Consider the following 16,323-nt stretch of genomic DNA (forward strand, 5'->3'; position numbering starts at 1 on the left):
TAAATACTCATAAACTTAGAAACTTGCTTAAATGAAAGGTTTTGTGTCAGCATGCATTTTCTGAGGTATGAAACTAAAATGTTTTGTCATTGTTTAGTGACTTCAGTCCTCAAAGGTTTGCTAGAAAACCACAAATTGTATGAGGAACAGACAAAAAATATTAGCCAAGATCAATCTAGTCATTCTCAGAAAACCAGTACCGTTGAGAGGTATGTATGACACCACATGTAACTTGTTTGAAGTTTTAATCTTCATGTAAGTGGTTGGTGCTAAGCATTCAGAATGACAGGTTTCTTACACCATGGCAACTGCTGTATGCTATAAATGAACATACCGCCTAGTAATAAATACAGTCTGCACACCTTATAAATCTACCACTTAACATAAAATGTTTGTTTCAGTCTGTGTGCTACTGTAACATGTTTCTCTGTAACTGCTAGATATGTTAACTTAATTTAATTAACATACTCCACATAGCCATGCTTTTGCACCATATAGTTTTTGTAACAGATTTCTTTTTAGTATGAAGCAGTGGTTATAACTAAGCAGAACAATTTGTTTGCCTAATAGAGCATAAAGGCAATAAATTATTCAAATAAGTCAAGCCTGGTTATTAAAAGAAAATACTACTGGTGGAGTATGGAGGAAGTAGGTATCCCCTTACTGTTTTATATGGTGCTGGATGCATTTTCATGGCAGTGTGTGTGTGTGTGTGTGTGTGTGTGTGTGTGTGTGTGTGTGTGTGTGTGTGTGTGTGTGTGTGTGTGTGTGTGTGTGTGTGTGTGTGTGTGTGTGTGTGTGTGTGTGTGTGTGTGTGTGTGTGTGTGTGTGTGTGTGTGTGTGTGTGTGTGTGTGTGTGTGTGTGTGTGTGTGTGTGTGTGTGTGAGAAAGCCCAAATGCGTAGAAAAACAGGACACATGCTGACTGGGCCACTAAGCTGTGAAGTTGGAAATGCTGAAAAAAAATAATTCAAACACTGTCTGAATCTACACTGCTTTATTTCTAAAAACCTGCTGAACATCACATATGTAGTTCCAGTTCCTTAAATTAATGGGGTGTAGGCAAAACAGCCATGAAAATCACATTCAAATATTATTCTAATTCATTTGTTTTGCTTGTATTTATTGAGTTGCAGTTTGCGCAGAGATAAAGTGTATGATCTTTAGTTCCTGTGGTACAGGGTTTGATTCTCGCAGCCCTCATTTCTCTACTGTGTGACTTTTAGCAAGTCACTTAACTCGTTGCTCTTGGGTTGCCCCTGAAAAGGGACTGTGTGTCCAGTGGGTCTACCTGTTTAACAAATAGGTATTATTAGAATTTTAAGAGGAGACCAAGGATTCATGCAGATTGGTGTAAACGCATGTATGTATGTGTGTGCATGTGCATGTGTGTATATACGTATGTGCATACAGAGAGAAAGCCAGAATGCATGGAGAAACAGACAATATCTTTGGGATCTTTAACATCAGCAGCATCAGCTGTGGCCTTAGGTTAATGCCTCTTTAAAGAAAGGCACTTTCATCAGTGCCGCCCCAACCCACCATGCTGCACTGCATTGCCAGCCCTTGAACATGTAGTTCTCAAGAACCTACAGCTTTATAATCTTCTCAAAATTAAAGGCAAGTGTACTACCCTATGCAAAACAGTGTTGCAGTGATTTGTTTAACTGTTTTCAGTTCATATCACTCTACCTCTTAGTACAAGAAAATTTGGACAAAGCCTAAATAAAAGAACGAGCAAAAGGCCCAAAAATGGGAACAAATTTTAAGTAGCCCTCTTATAAAACTTAGAAAGCTGTTAAAATTACAGGATTTGTGTTACCAAATATTTTTATGAAGGATATGAAGTCTGAAACTCAAATGTATGTCATTATTTAGTGACTTCAATTCACATTGATTTGCCAGAAAACCACAGTTTTTACTTTGAACAGGCCAAATATAGGAACCAACATTCTGGACATTCTGCAAAAATCAGGACAATTGAGTTATGCTGTGATTTGTTTTTAAGAATAAATGTAATGCTGCAATTTAAAGCGAGCATACCACACAAAAGCAATAACAAATTAAATTATTGATGTTTATAAAAATATTTGGAACATTTTTTTCTGTCACAGAATGTTGCCTAATGATGTGAGTTGGCAAGTAATGGACACCTTCAAAAGTAACAAAAAATTGCTGTACATGCCATTTTTTCTTATATAAAAATGGCAAGATTAACATACTAGATACTTCAAACGCCTGTTAATGCTGTGTATTGCAAGCATAGTTTACATTCATTGATTTTTCAATTATGAGAGCGTATGTGTATGTGAGACAGGGCTAAGTAGTCTGAGCTTGTTTACAATCTATGATCTATATCCTTCAGGTTTAAAAAATGAAAGACTGTATTGTAGGATACTTTTTGCTACCCTTCTAAAGGCATAGTTTAGTGCACTATGTATAACAGTAACAAAGTAAAACAAACAAATATGTTGTAACGAAAGTTTGCTTTATCATGTTTCTAATGTGTCTTTAATAAAACTCATTTGGAAGAGAGTTTTATTTTCCTGTTTGTCTGCAAATTTTGTCTGGAGCATATTAAGTTACAAAGTTAAAAATGCTAGGAATAAAATAAAATTGAATGATTATTATTTCATCTAAACAGGTAAAACAAGGACAAAAGAAAAATACAGAGTTGTATATACAGATCATCAACGACTGGAGTTGGAGAAAGAGTTCCATTCCACCAGATACATTACAATAAGAAGAAAGTCTGAACTGGCAGTGAGTTTGGGTCTTTCAGAGAGACAGGTAAAATTTATTATTATTTTTTTTCATGTCTTTTTCCGCTGTCTTGTTTTCTTTCATTCTTACTTGAGTACCTTTCTCACAGTGACAGAACTGTATACCTGTGTGTTGATATTTTCCTTTCTCACAGTGACAGAACTGTATACCTGTGTGTTGATATTTTCCTTTCTCACAGTGACAGAACTGTATACCTGTGTGTTGATATTTTCCTTTCTCACAGTGACAGAACTGTATACCTGTGTGTTGATATTTTCCTTTCTCACAGTGACAGAACTGTATACCTATGTGTTGATATTTTCCTTTCTCACAGTGAAAGAACTGTATACCTGTGTGTTGATATTTTCCTTTCTCACAGTGACAGAACTGTATACCTGTGTGTTGATATTTTCCTTTCTCACAGTGACAGAACTGTATACCTGTGTGTTGATATTTTCCTTGTAGCTTATTATCTAGTGTCTATACATTTTAGTATGAAGCATCTTTTCTTCTAACCTTTCTCATACTTTGTAAACTCCAGAGTTCTAGTTTACAAATCGTTAGTGGTGTTTTCCTAGCGTTTCCATGTCAGTTTCAGACAAACGTCTTGTGATTTTTTATTTACAGTCTTTGCAGAAGAGATGGCATAGGCTGAGTATTTTTTTTTCCTTCAGCAACATAACTGTACTCAGTATGGGTTCATAGGTTGTTATTTGTCTACCGATCACTAGGGCCTTTACAAGCCTAGCCACGCACCCAAAATCATTTGAGTCCTGAGTATTATATAGGTGTTTGTGGGGAGGGGGTTAGAGTTACAATAATACTTTTCTTATTGATGGCATTTGTCCATAAGGGATGGGAGGGGGCAGACTCGGGATAAATTTATGATTGCTCATCTAATTGTTAAGGTTTCATTTGAATAAGGTCAGGGATGAACTCTGTTTTTCATGTGTGGGGAGCCTATTCCATAGTGCAGAGATCCTTTGGGACACATGTCTGTCTCTTCAGCACATTCTGTTTATGTCATAAGCAAAGTATAGATTCCTGGATCTAGTGTTTCTGGTGCAGTTTGCTATGCATGTGCAAGAGATCCATCAGGGCTGGGTCTGAGAAAGCATTGTAAGCCTGGCAAAGATCCCCTTTCAGCAGCCTTTAGGACACTAAATATAGAGACAGCGCCTTTAGGTGGTCAGTATAGGACAAGGTGTTTGTGCCCTGATTTCTCCTGGTGAGAAGCCTTTGTGGGAGTTCCAACTGTTGCAAGTATCTGGTTAGATACATGCCAAATTTGGCATTGTATGCCATGATAGATCAGATAAGGGCTGAACAGAGTGCTACTATAACTTCCTTGAACCTGGATTCCATACCCTTACCTAGAAGTTAGGCAACAAAGAATGATTTTCTTACTGCCGTAGCTACTTGTTGGTCAAAGGCCTGATTGCTGTCTGCATATGCTCCCATATCCCTTACTACTGTATTGACTCTTAGGGATGTTTTATTGATGGTATAATTAATTTGGATTGACAGTTTTCTAAAGGGCATTATAATGTATTTTTTGGCATTTGAATTTTAGGCCATGGCATGGCTATGGCACCAGTCATTTGTCAGTGTTAAACCCTCTTGCAATATGTTGGTGTCCTGGAGGCATCTATAATAGCTCCCAATTTACAGTCATCTGTGAACTTGGTGAGACAGAGACCTTAAACATTAGTCTTGACTTCTGAGAAGTAGATGCTAAAGAGGAGCAGGCCCAGCAATAAGCCCTAGGGTACTGTTGCATACCTCTCAATTGTACAGATACCTCTCAATTGTACAGATTTTCACAGAGTGTACAGATTTTTGGCTCATATTTTTGGTCTGTTTCTCATAAAGTTGTGTTTTTCTGGCAAGCCAATGGCAAATTATTGAGGGTTGAAGTCATGATATAAAGACAGACATTTGAGTTTCAGACTTCATACCCTTCAGAAAAAGTCATACCAATGCAAAACCTGTTATTCTATCAACTTTCTAAGTTTGTAAGAGCAATATTTAAAAAGTGTCCCTATTTTTGAGCCTTTGTCATCCCATTATTTATGGATTTGTCCAGATTTCTTGCTCTAAGAAGTTGACAGGTATGGTACTGTGCTATGGAACAGTCTCTTGGTGGAGGTGATCTTACCAGTCCTGATTTTTTGGATCCTGTCTTTGAGTCAGCTAGCAATTTGTTGAGTTATGTAGGAATTTATGCCTAGCTCAGAGAGCCTGTCAACAATGCCTGAGTTGGGTATTGTGTTGAATGTCTTGGCTAGGTCAAGATACATAGCATGCATTGTCTTAAACTCATCCATTGCCTTGGTGACTCTCTAAAAGAAGTCTGCCAGGTTATATAGACATGACCTTCCCTTAACAAACCCAAATTGGGATGAGTTCAGTGTCTATAGGTTGCCAATGTTCTTCTTTATCATTTCCTTGATAATTCATTCCATGACTTTGCATATTAGGCTTGTTACACTGATGGGTCCATAGTTCCCTGGGTCAGCTGATAGTCCGCCCTTGTTGAGGTAAATGACTGTTGTTACAGTCCTCCATTCACTTGAAATGTAGCCTGTTTCAAGGTTGTAGTTGAAGATTGCCCAAGTGGTCCTGATAAGTCATGTTTTTAGACTGCTTTGGAGGCAGCCAGGGATGTTGTCGCAACCCATAGAGGCAGTGTTCTTGGCTTTAGCAGGTGGTGCCAGCACTTTGTCCTTGCTAATAGTCGAGTAGTATGTTGTAAGGGATTTTACCTGGTGGAGCTGGGGAGGAATGGGGGTGAAGCCTGAGCTGATTTTATCAGCCAGTAGATTTGCTGTGTCACCCTGATTGGTGAAGGTGGTACCATTTACCACCAATTCAGTAGACTGCTGTGTGCTACCTTTATGGTTCCCAATATAGCTGAAGAAGGCTTTCTGATTCTCCTTAGCCTGTAGGCTATCTTGACCTCATAGTTGGCCTTGCTGGACTTAATTAGACCTCTTAGTTTCTTATTTAGTTGTATAAGAGAGCACTTGTCTTGAAGGGAGTTGCTTTTCCTGATTTTTTTCATGAGATTTCTTCTTTTATTATATAACATGTTTAGGTAAGAATTCTGCCAGTGGAGTTTGCTTTTTTGTGTTTGTTTTTGTTTTACTGCTGGTAGGTACAGCAGCCACTATGCAGCCATTCACATGTTTGTATAGGGACTCTGTGAATAATTCTGCATAAGTAGCTGCTGTCTGAGGGTTAAGGGGAGCCTTCCATTTTTGACAAACTGTCACTTAATAGGATGCAGTTTTCCTTAGAATGGTTCCTAACTGGTACTGGTTTAGATGGGTTTTTCAGGTTGTTTTTTTTTTTAACTCAAAACAGACAACTCTGTGATCTGACCTCACTAATGAGGACCCAATGTGGGGGTGATGCAACATTCTCCCATGTTGGTGAGTACTAGATCCGGTATGTCTGATCACTATCTGTTCCTCTGTGTTTATGCTAATAAAATCAAGGAAGCATTGTGCCTATGAGTTTGAGGCAGTGTAAGTTTCCTAGTCTATATAGGGGTAGTTAAAGTCCCCCTTGAATAGGGTGTTGATTTGGATGGTGAGTATGGTTATTAGATTTAGATAAAGAATTGTGAGGCTCTAGGGGTATAAAGGTGACCTATAGCTAGCCATGATAAGGTCAGGGATCTTATCTATGGTGACCTGCATGTGGATGAGCTCCCATGATATCATTAACCAACCTACAGGTATGTTTGTTGCTAATGTAGATCGAGACACCTACACCTTTGGCCCTGGTCTGTGCTGTTGTTAGCTTAACTGTGCGGAAGCCTATGTAGCCTTGCACTACTGGAGTACTTTCTATGGTTTTAAGCCAAGTCTCGGTCATGACACAGATATCTACGTTCTTCAGAGTGAGGAGGGTTTGATGAGTGTAGATTTTTTTCCTAGCACTGATCAATAACACCTTTAGGTTGCTTGGAGACTTTTGCACTATGTATACAGTTTTGTCTTTTTTGCACTGCCTAAAAAAGGCTCTAAGTGGTGGATAAAGTTTTAGCCAGTATCCAAAAGTCTAGGTGTGGCAAGTGCAACCCATCCTTCACAAAGCAGTATGGTCTACTGACCATGTCTTACCATGCTGACCAGATATTAGATCCACTTGCAGTGACACCAGTAAATAAACCAGCTATTAAAATCAATCATTTTATGTTCATACTGTGGCATCATCCTGAGTGAAAGTAGAGTGCTGCTCAATGCAAGGCTCATATCTATCTGTGACACATATTCCTACAATTATGTCTCTCTGTGAGGTATGTCTTGGGCCATGTGTACATATGGACTATGAGAGAATGAAAAGTGGTACTTGAGGTGCAGTGACTTGAATCTGCACATGATATTGTGAATCCTGGCTTCAGATAGGCAAAAAGATGTTATCTTGTCCTTGTCCAACCTGGTGAGTGGGGCTTTTCTGTGTTGCCCAATGCAGTCCCCAATGACAAATGTATTAAGCAAATTATATGCTTGCCTTATGGGCTTTGCTCTTGGGGGACGATTGGGTGTATGCTTATGTGAGATGTTTGGTGCTGCTTTTGGTGTGTGTTCTAGTGATTGCTGAGGACCCGTGTTGCTGTTAGGTGGTTTTGGAGGTCTGTGAGATTTGTGAAGGTTTTCTAAGTACCTGTGCATAAGACAATTTGTGTGTGTGGTGAGCAGTGTGTCTGAGTGAAGTAGTATGGGTATTCCTGACAACTTTGTTTGTATTCAAGATTTGTGCCTCCAGGGAAGTTGTGTGTTTGCATCTCTTGCATATTGTGTTATTTTCTTGAAGGCATTAACTGTTTGTTTGAGAACATGAGACAATTGCTACATTGCCTTATGATACCCAAATCTACCAAACTGGCCACAGAGATATTTGGAAATTGCAAGTCAATGTTGTTCAGTCATGCAATATGGTGGATTATTTAGGATTAATGATTGGGTTTTAACAGAGGTCTTCTAAGGTACTTTCTGAGGTTAAGCGTAAGAAGGTCTGGAAGCTAGTTGTTCTAAGTTTAATTCTGAACAATGCCCCACCATTTAACAGGTTTCAGACCTAATCCTTACTTTATAGGGAAGTTTTACTGTCTAGGCATTTGCTGCTATACAAGCCACTGCTAACCACTGCTGCTTGGTGGGCAGCGCTGCAGAAACCTGCCTGATTTTTAACAGAGGAAAAAAATGCAAACTAACTCCTATGCCCACTAGCCATTAAGCAGCCATACTTTGAACCCCCTGGACTGATTCCCAACACTGAGAAACAAGGTAAACATAAGGTTACCATATACTCCTGTCCGGGCAGTTTTTAAAAATTCTGCGATTTGTCCAGGTTTTAAAACCCGGACAAATTACAGAATTTTCAAAAAACAGACATCTCTATTTCAAAGTCTTTCCTCCGCTTTGTTTTTTTTTTTTTTTTTTTTTTGATTGGCTCATATACAAGCCAATCAAAAAATGGAGCTCTGTTCAATGCAGAACTGCCTGATGTTTTGTATTGAATAGAAGAGGGTCCGCTGTGCACATTTTTGATTGGCTCATATACCAGTATACGAGCCAATCAAAAGCAGAGCTCTGTTCAATGCGGAACTGCTTGATGTTCCACATTGAACAAAAGGGGGTCCACTGTTCGAGGTTTTGATTGGCTCGTATACCGGCATACTGGCCAATCAAAAATCCCCAAACAAGGACTTTTTTTTTTTTTTTGCTCTTCAGCCCTAACAGGATGAAAAAATGTGTGCTAGTAGCAGCACATATTTTTTTCGTCCTCTTTTACATACAAACAATTATGGTAACCCTAGGTAAACATTTTCTGGCACAAGATGGATGATCCTGGAATTTCTTAATCTAAAAAGCATAGTAAAAGCAGCTTTCAAGTACAGATTAAACAACAAACAACTACCAAACAACTACGACCCCGGCTAATTCATCCTTCTGTAAGGCAATTTGGAGGCAGACAGAACTAAAAAAAGCTACAAACATAGAAATTACTGTTTTTGTCACAAAATCAAATAAATGCTTTAAAATGCTAAAAAGCGGTAGTATAAAGCAAGTACAAGAGCAGTAAATGAAGAAAATCTTCTTATCTTAGCTTGGATGGCTCTGGTTGTAGTTGAAACAAAACTGTTGCAGAGTTCCCTGAAAGTGAATGTAGAACCTTGCAAACCTGCCTGTTTTATAGTAGAGAAGAAAGCTTGAAAACTGGCAGCTATGATGCCATCTAGCCAATAAACAACCATACTTTGATCTTCCTGGAGTGCTTGCCAACTCAGAGACACCAGGTAAACACATTCTGTCACAAGATGTATTATCCTGGAATTTCCTAATGTAAAAGCACAGCAAAATATTTTTTTTACCTGAATATACTAGGATCAATGAATATATACTTTCTCTTTAGTCCATACATAAGAGTTAGACACAAAATTAGCCGTATATTTCTTCTTCTCAGCAATAACCAAATATGTTTCAATTCATTGCTATTCTTGTCTATAGTAGTCCGAGCGACTGAATGCATAGCTTGCTGCTACTTATTATTTTTGGTTGCTTTCCCATTATGTTATATTACCCATTGGATTTTGCCTCTCAAGATCTCCACTGAAGATTGGTCTTGATCACTTTGATACACTGTAATCAAAATATTAATAAGAAAAAAATATATTTTGTTATACATGGCAACTAAGACTTTCCATTGTTTTAGTAACATAAAATGAATTCCTGTTTAGGATATATATAAACTTCAAAGCAATTGAGTCTCATGACCATTTACACCTTAATAGTACCTGCCCTCAGGCTATGTCCCCATTCTCTAGGAGGACTAATCCAGTCTATTCTGGTGTGATTTTCCTGGTACCCATCCAGTTATCTAATTTAAGTTTGAAAGGTATGTGTGTGTTGCACTGCTTAAACTCCAAGGGGCAGTCTGTTCCAGCGGTGGGGGGAAGGGGAAGGTACTGTCAGGTGACTCTTGTCTCCCCAGTCTCATTTTATTAGCTAGAGTGCCCTAGTTCTATTGTTTGTGGAACTGTTAGACATGTGGAGACATAGGAGCTCCAAGACAACTGCATCTCTAATGAAATGAAATGCAATGCATAGATGTACTTTCAAGAGTCTGTAAGATACTGAATAAAAAGATAATGCTTCCAACCTGTCTTGGTCTTTTAAACCCATAATCTTAGGTGCCTCTAAGGTCATTGTAGATTATGTCTAATGTATTTGATACAATCTTGGAATCTGATGAAGCAGACAAACCTCAGGAAGTTGTAAATCTATCGCAATGTCTATTTGCATGTTAGAAATGAAGCTTAAGTATATCTCTCTCTGACTGAATGCCTGTCTATCTGTTGGTCTAATTCCCTCTTGGTATATATTTTAAATGCACAGATGCAGACGCATGCATACTCATACACACATGCACACACACACACACACACACACACACACACACACACACACACACACACACACACACACACAGTGATAAAGGTTTGTTATGAACTCAGCAAAATGATCTATACTTTTCACATCAAGTAACACCATTTAATTTGTGTTTTAAGCATGTTGTTTAACTGTGGTTACATCCTTCTCCTTGTGAGTGCACAAAGTGACCTGACCTTTGCTATTATTTTTTACTAATCTCACTAGGTGAAAATTTGGTTTCAGAATCGCCGAGCAAAGGAGAGGAAGCTTCAGAAAAAACGACTAGGCCAGTCAGATGGCAGTGGAGGTTCGACACAGAGTGACCAAGGTTCATTAAGTCCAATTCTGGTGTCTGGTTCAGGAAGCCCAATAGAACTGGTCAACTCCTTTTTTCCACCACCCCCAAGAATTAATAACCTCAATCATTTAGGAGGCATACAACAAGTCATCATTGACTGAATATAAACTATTCGTAAACATTTTTGTGGTGGAACTATATGTGCTTAAAAATAATAATGTATGCAAGCACTGCATTTCTTACTATGGCCAGTATTATTTTGTTACTGGATGCTTCTGGTGGAATAAATCTGGAAGTATAAATATGGGACAGCCCAAACACCTGAAGAACTTTGATTGTTGCTTCATTGGGGTTTTGAACGACAGCTTGTTGAAGGATTAAAGGACAATGGACAACCTGACATCTGTTTAAAACAGAAAGATAGCTTGGCCCACAGGATACTCAAGGAAAATAAATAAATGCCACAGTCAATTCAATAAGGTTATACTGTATTGTACAGCAAAGAATGAACATAAAAAACTGTGTTGAAATGGTTCAGAATATTGAAGAATTCAGTTAAAGTTAGGTTTAGATTGTTCATGTTTGAAACATTGCTTTGTTTCATTTTTACTGCAGGGCAATTTGGACAACATTTCCAGAAGATAGGTTATTTTTTATTTACTGTTTACATTGTTTCCATTTGTTTGTTTCTTTCAAGCAATATGTCTTTGGTACAGTCTTGGAATGTGATGAAGCAGGCAGACCTCAGGAAGTTGTAAATCTACTGCCATGTCTACAAACATGTCGATACAGAATTGAAATACAAAACAAAAGTGCGTGTGTGCACGCTCTCGCCCATGCTGTGTGTGTGTGTGTGTGTGTGTGTGTGTGTGTGTGTGTGTGTGTGTGTGTGTGTGTGTGTGTGTGTGCCTGCATGTGTTCATGTACAGTTAGAACTCAGATTTTAGCCACTAAAGAAAGAAGTGCCTGGTAATCAAGGTATTAAGTACATCGGTGTAATAATAAAAATGTAGATTTTGTAAGTTTTATTTAGAGAGTATAGATAATACTTGTCTTTGTATTATTACAAACAACTATTCCAAAACAAATGTTGACATTATTTAGTATATAACAGCACTGGGTTGCCAGGTAGCTTTAACAGTATCCTATCAGTAATTCTGACCTGGTTCGACAGGGGAAAGAGTACAGCTCTTGTTTGCACTGCCATATTAGTGAAGACCTTTGTATTATTTATGATACTGAAATATAAAACATATGTCTATACTAACTCGTTTGAAAAAAAACTCGCACATCAGAGTTGCTAGCAGGTAAAATAAATAGCTGTTAGAATATTTTCATTCAGGTATTTGGAAATAAACATTGTGTCTGACAGTAGCACCTTTTTATAGCTGGCCTCTGTTTAACAGACAAACATTTTGCAACCCACTTATGTTGTCACCTGTAAAATAATCATTAATTCTCTTGAAAGGAATGGTATTTACCAGTTTTAAGAGGAAATGTGAATTTTTCTTTTTATGTTGCTTTGAACTTTATTATAACTATTTTTTGTAAATAAATTGGCATATAAAGTACTTTGGAAGACCACCAGATGAATTATATAATACTTTTTTTTCTTAAACTGGCTATTTTCTTTCCAGAAATGATTAATATTTACAAGGAAAAGCAAGTAAATTGACAAGGAAAATGTAACATCTTAAGTCAAAAGCATGATCATTTAGTTACTGTGATGTATATTTCACAGCTCTTTTACAAAATTTTATTTACCTTTGGTAAATTTTGAGACTATGTTTGCCATGTAATTTATGAGGTTTGTGGCAATCTAGTAATAGTTTTCCAGAACTACATTCTTATTTAACTAAGGTAAACTGAATGCATGATCTCCCATGTCTTAAATCAAAACATAGTTAGATGTGTGTCCAAGCTCACCATTGTTTTAATGGAAGTTTATGTGTTTCCCGTCCACTTGTTCATTCTTCTGGCAACATTTGACACAGCAGTTTTGAAGTTTCCTTTTAGAACTGGTTAAAACATATTTGTAGTTGAACTATTCTTTAAGCAGACATGAAAGCAACACATTTCAGAGTCCCAGCAGACAAACAGCAGGAGGAAGTAACAACAACAACAAAAATGAAATACAGTGCTACACAATTATAATCTTAAACAACATTTTATAGAGCATGCTGCATATGGTTGAAAAAGTGACCACACCTCAGAAATATATTTTACAGGATTTTTGTTAATGTAAGAAGTAGCAAAAAGAGAATGCGTTAACTTCTTTTCTTTTACGAAAAGTATGGATTTTCACACACCAATAATTACACGAGTGTATGGGCCCCTATCAGCCGATCGAATTTTCAGAAACTTGAACTCTATGTGGTCAAGACCATATAATTCATAGGTTAGTACTAGGCTAACTGCCCTTGCGAGCCATTTTAAGTCTAGCCAATTATCCCTTGTGAGACTCAAACCCTTCATCTTGTGTTTGTAAGGCAAACACCTTAACCCTTAGGCCACCCTCCCAACTAATCAAGTAATCAAGTCTTTGAAAACTCAAAGCTTTTGAATGGAGAGTATGGTACAGTGAGTATCAGGAAATTTACCCTTTTTCTCACTGCATCACTGCAGTGTGATCTCGGAGTTGGTATATATAATTTGCAGGAGGTCTAAGGGCACTTACTTCCTGCAAAAACATAAAAAGGGTAGGTTTTTGTGAGCTTTTTTTGATGTTCAAGTTTTCAGAAACTCAGTCCTGTGCTCTCTACCATTTTTTTTTTAATTTCCAAAAAGTCGATCATCTGACGTAGACCCAAGTGTATATGTGTGTGTGTGTGTGTGTGTGTGTGTGTGTGTGTGTGTGTGTGTGTGTGTGTGTGTGTGTGTGTGTGTGTGTGTGATATATGTATGTATGTGTATGTATATGTATGTATATATATATATATATATATATATATATATATATATATATATATATATATATAATACACACACACACACAGTACCAGTTTTTTAGAACCAATATAGTAATGGTGTGAGGTAAGACTAAATTTGGTGCATGCTACCAGTCCTAGTCTATGAAGGATGATGCAGTTGCACTCAATTCAGTTCTGATATTTTTATTTGTTGAGGAATATTTAGATCTGGTATCATAAAATCCCTGAATAAAGAAACCAATATGACTTAAGCTGCAGGTGTAGATCTGATCAACTTACAAAACATAAAACTTTTCCAGGGTTGCTAATCCATTCACCTTGTCCCATAATGCACTGCTTTGTCCAACTTCTACAGTCCTTTCCAGCTATGAAAGCCTGTAGCTGCACTGGGGATGTATTCCCAGGTTGCTTGGAAGCATTCTGACTTCAGTGACATGGTTAGTTTTTTTATATAGTTAATTAATCTTTTTTTTTATAAAACAGAGATGTGAAAGCCTACAGTGTATTATTTATTTGTTTTGATTTTTTTATACTAGAATGGTACAAGAAACCATTTTCAGCAGTGTTAAGGGAGAAAAGTTTCAAAAAATGCTTAAAATGTGCAGCTACATTTTTACATTAAAAAGTAGTGTAACCAAAGTATTTCTACATGAGGTCCAGAGGCACATACTTCTCAACTGTACAGATTTTCCCATAATGTCCAGATTTTTGCCTCATATTTTTCGTCCATTTTTCATAAAATTCTGTTTTTCTGTGAAATTAGTGTCAAGTCATTAAAGACTGATGTTAGAAAATAATGACAGACATTTCAGTTTCAGATTTCATACCCTTCAGAAAAGTCATGCTAATGTAAAACCTGTTATTCTCTCAACTTTCTAAGTTTGTAAGAGCAATATTTAAAAACTGTCCCTCTTTTGGAGCCTTTGTCCCACTTTTATTTATAGCTTTGTCTAGATTTCTTGCCCTGAGAGGTTGAGAGGTATGGCAACAATATAGAATATTACACAAACATGCAGCTCCAGTACATACATAAATGCATACATACATACAAATGTTTCAAGCATTAGCATTAATGCCCTTCTAGCCTGCCAATATACTAAAACATTTGTTCCCATAAAAGTGCCAGGCTGTTCTTAACCATATCTGAACTAGCTTTACTGTAATTTGGTAGTCTGTTCCATGTATCAGCTGCTCTCTCACAAAACCACTTATTACACCTTTCATTCCTACAGAATCTTCTGCTTAGGTTGCCTGATGATTTTCGACTACTTTTTGATCACTTCAAACATTCTCAGAGGTAGTTGTCTCTAAATGCACGCTATAACCATATCTCCTCTTAAATATCTATATAAGACTCAGTACAAGTACAGACATTTTAGGCTTTCGTAACAACTTATTTTCACATCCATAAATGCCCTTGGTATATTTCCGCTGTACTGTTATTCCATACTCAAGTTTGGGTCTAATGTAACTAACAAACAATGGCTTCATGATTTCTGTTTTCCTAGACTTTATAAATCTTTTTATACAACCCATAGGTCTATAACTTATCATTAAACAACTGGTTGATCTGATTAGAAAAACTCAAAGCTGGATCTACTTATATGCCCAGGTCCGTAAATTAATCTACAGTTTCAGTCACTGTGCGCTGTATTAAATATTCACCTTTCAATTTATGTCTCCCAAATCTCCCGTGCTTAGTTTTTGATGTATTTTTCAGAATATTATTCTCCTGTGCTGAAATGGTCAATTAAATCAAGTTCTTTTGCAGACATACCCTGTTTGTAACAGATGTAATCAGTTTACCCATTTTCAAGTTGTCTGCACACAGATTGTACAACAACTCAGATGAAAAATATAGATCTGAAAGATACAGTTTAAACAAGTATGGGCCTAGGACAGAGTCATGTGGGATACCCTGACTGTAACCTCAAATTTCACCTTTCCAGTTGCTGTACGATACTTGCTATGTCCTGTTTGTAAGCCATGCAGCTATCCATCTTGTCAAGACTACATCATTACCTCATTGTTTTTAATCTGTTGATTAGGATTTTGTGTGCATCCCTGTCAAAAGATGAAGTTAAATTTACATAAATTACATCACAGCACAATTTTTCATTCATAACTGTTATTATGTTGTTACAGAATGCCATGCTACTGGTGGTAATAGACCTGTTTTCAACATATGCATGCTGATATATGGTTTTAAGTCCCATCCTTTCCATGTCTGACAATAACTTATCAAATACTCCCTCTCCTTTATTTTTTCACAGCATGAAAGTAAACTTAAGGGTCTATATGACTCTTGGTTTGTCCTAATCCCCTTTCCCTTAAAGACATGTAGTTAAAACATAGCCTATGACCAGATGAAAACGTATTAAATGTATTTATTCATTTTATTTATTTTATTGTTGACCGGGAGTGTCCGACTGAGATAGCCCAGGGAGAAAAGCTCCAAAGATATACAATGCAATAAAAATAGCAATACAGATACATTTCAATAAAAATAGCAATAGAGGAATTTTGGTAGTTACAAAATACATAAATTGCATAAATATATATTGTTGACAGATAAAGCAGTACTGTAAATAAAAGGAGAATATTAGTAAAGTAGAGTAAGTTGTATGTTCTGGTTTAAAAAGAGAGTTTACTAAATATAAGGTTTTCTATGCAGAGTATAGCAAAAACTTAAAAAGTTACATAAAAATTTCAGGGAGCAGAGTGTCAAAGAAGTTTTGGTGGTTGCATAGGAAGCATAGGATAAAGTAGTTAATTGTAAGTTTTAATAAGTTAGTTTGACTGTACTATGAAGGTTGGTAATAATCAGGGAGGGTGAGTACAATGTCAGGTCCAGGGTTTTTTAAAGTAGTCTTTGGTTGCTAGCTTAA

The 16,323-nt window shown here is 37.0% G+C and overlaps 1 protein-coding gene across 1 annotated transcript in view; it reads left to right on the forward strand.

Annotated features, from left to right (window-relative positions):
• Positions 1 to 11,404, forward strand: part of CDX4 (caudal type homeobox 4) — a 29,072-nt gene extending 17,668 nt beyond the window's left edge. Inside the window, exons 2-3 of the mRNA XM_044057586.1 lie at positions 2,644 to 2,789; positions 10,433 to 11,404. Coding sequence (XP_043913521.1) covers positions 2,644 to 2,789; positions 10,433 to 10,666 — 380 coding nt within the window. The 3' untranslated portion in view covers positions 10,667 to 11,404. The remainder of the gene's footprint in view (positions 1 to 2,643; positions 2,790 to 10,432) is intronic.
• Positions 11,405 to 16,323: the final 4,919 nt, after the last annotated feature.

Source organism: Protopterus annectens, chromosome 15.part0, assembly GCF_019279795.1.
Source record: "Protopterus annectens isolate FY-2018-M chromosome 15.part0, PAN1.0, whole genome shotgun sequence".
Classification (NCBI taxonomy): Eukaryota; Metazoa; Chordata; order Ceratodontiformes; family Protopteridae; genus Protopterus; species Protopterus annectens.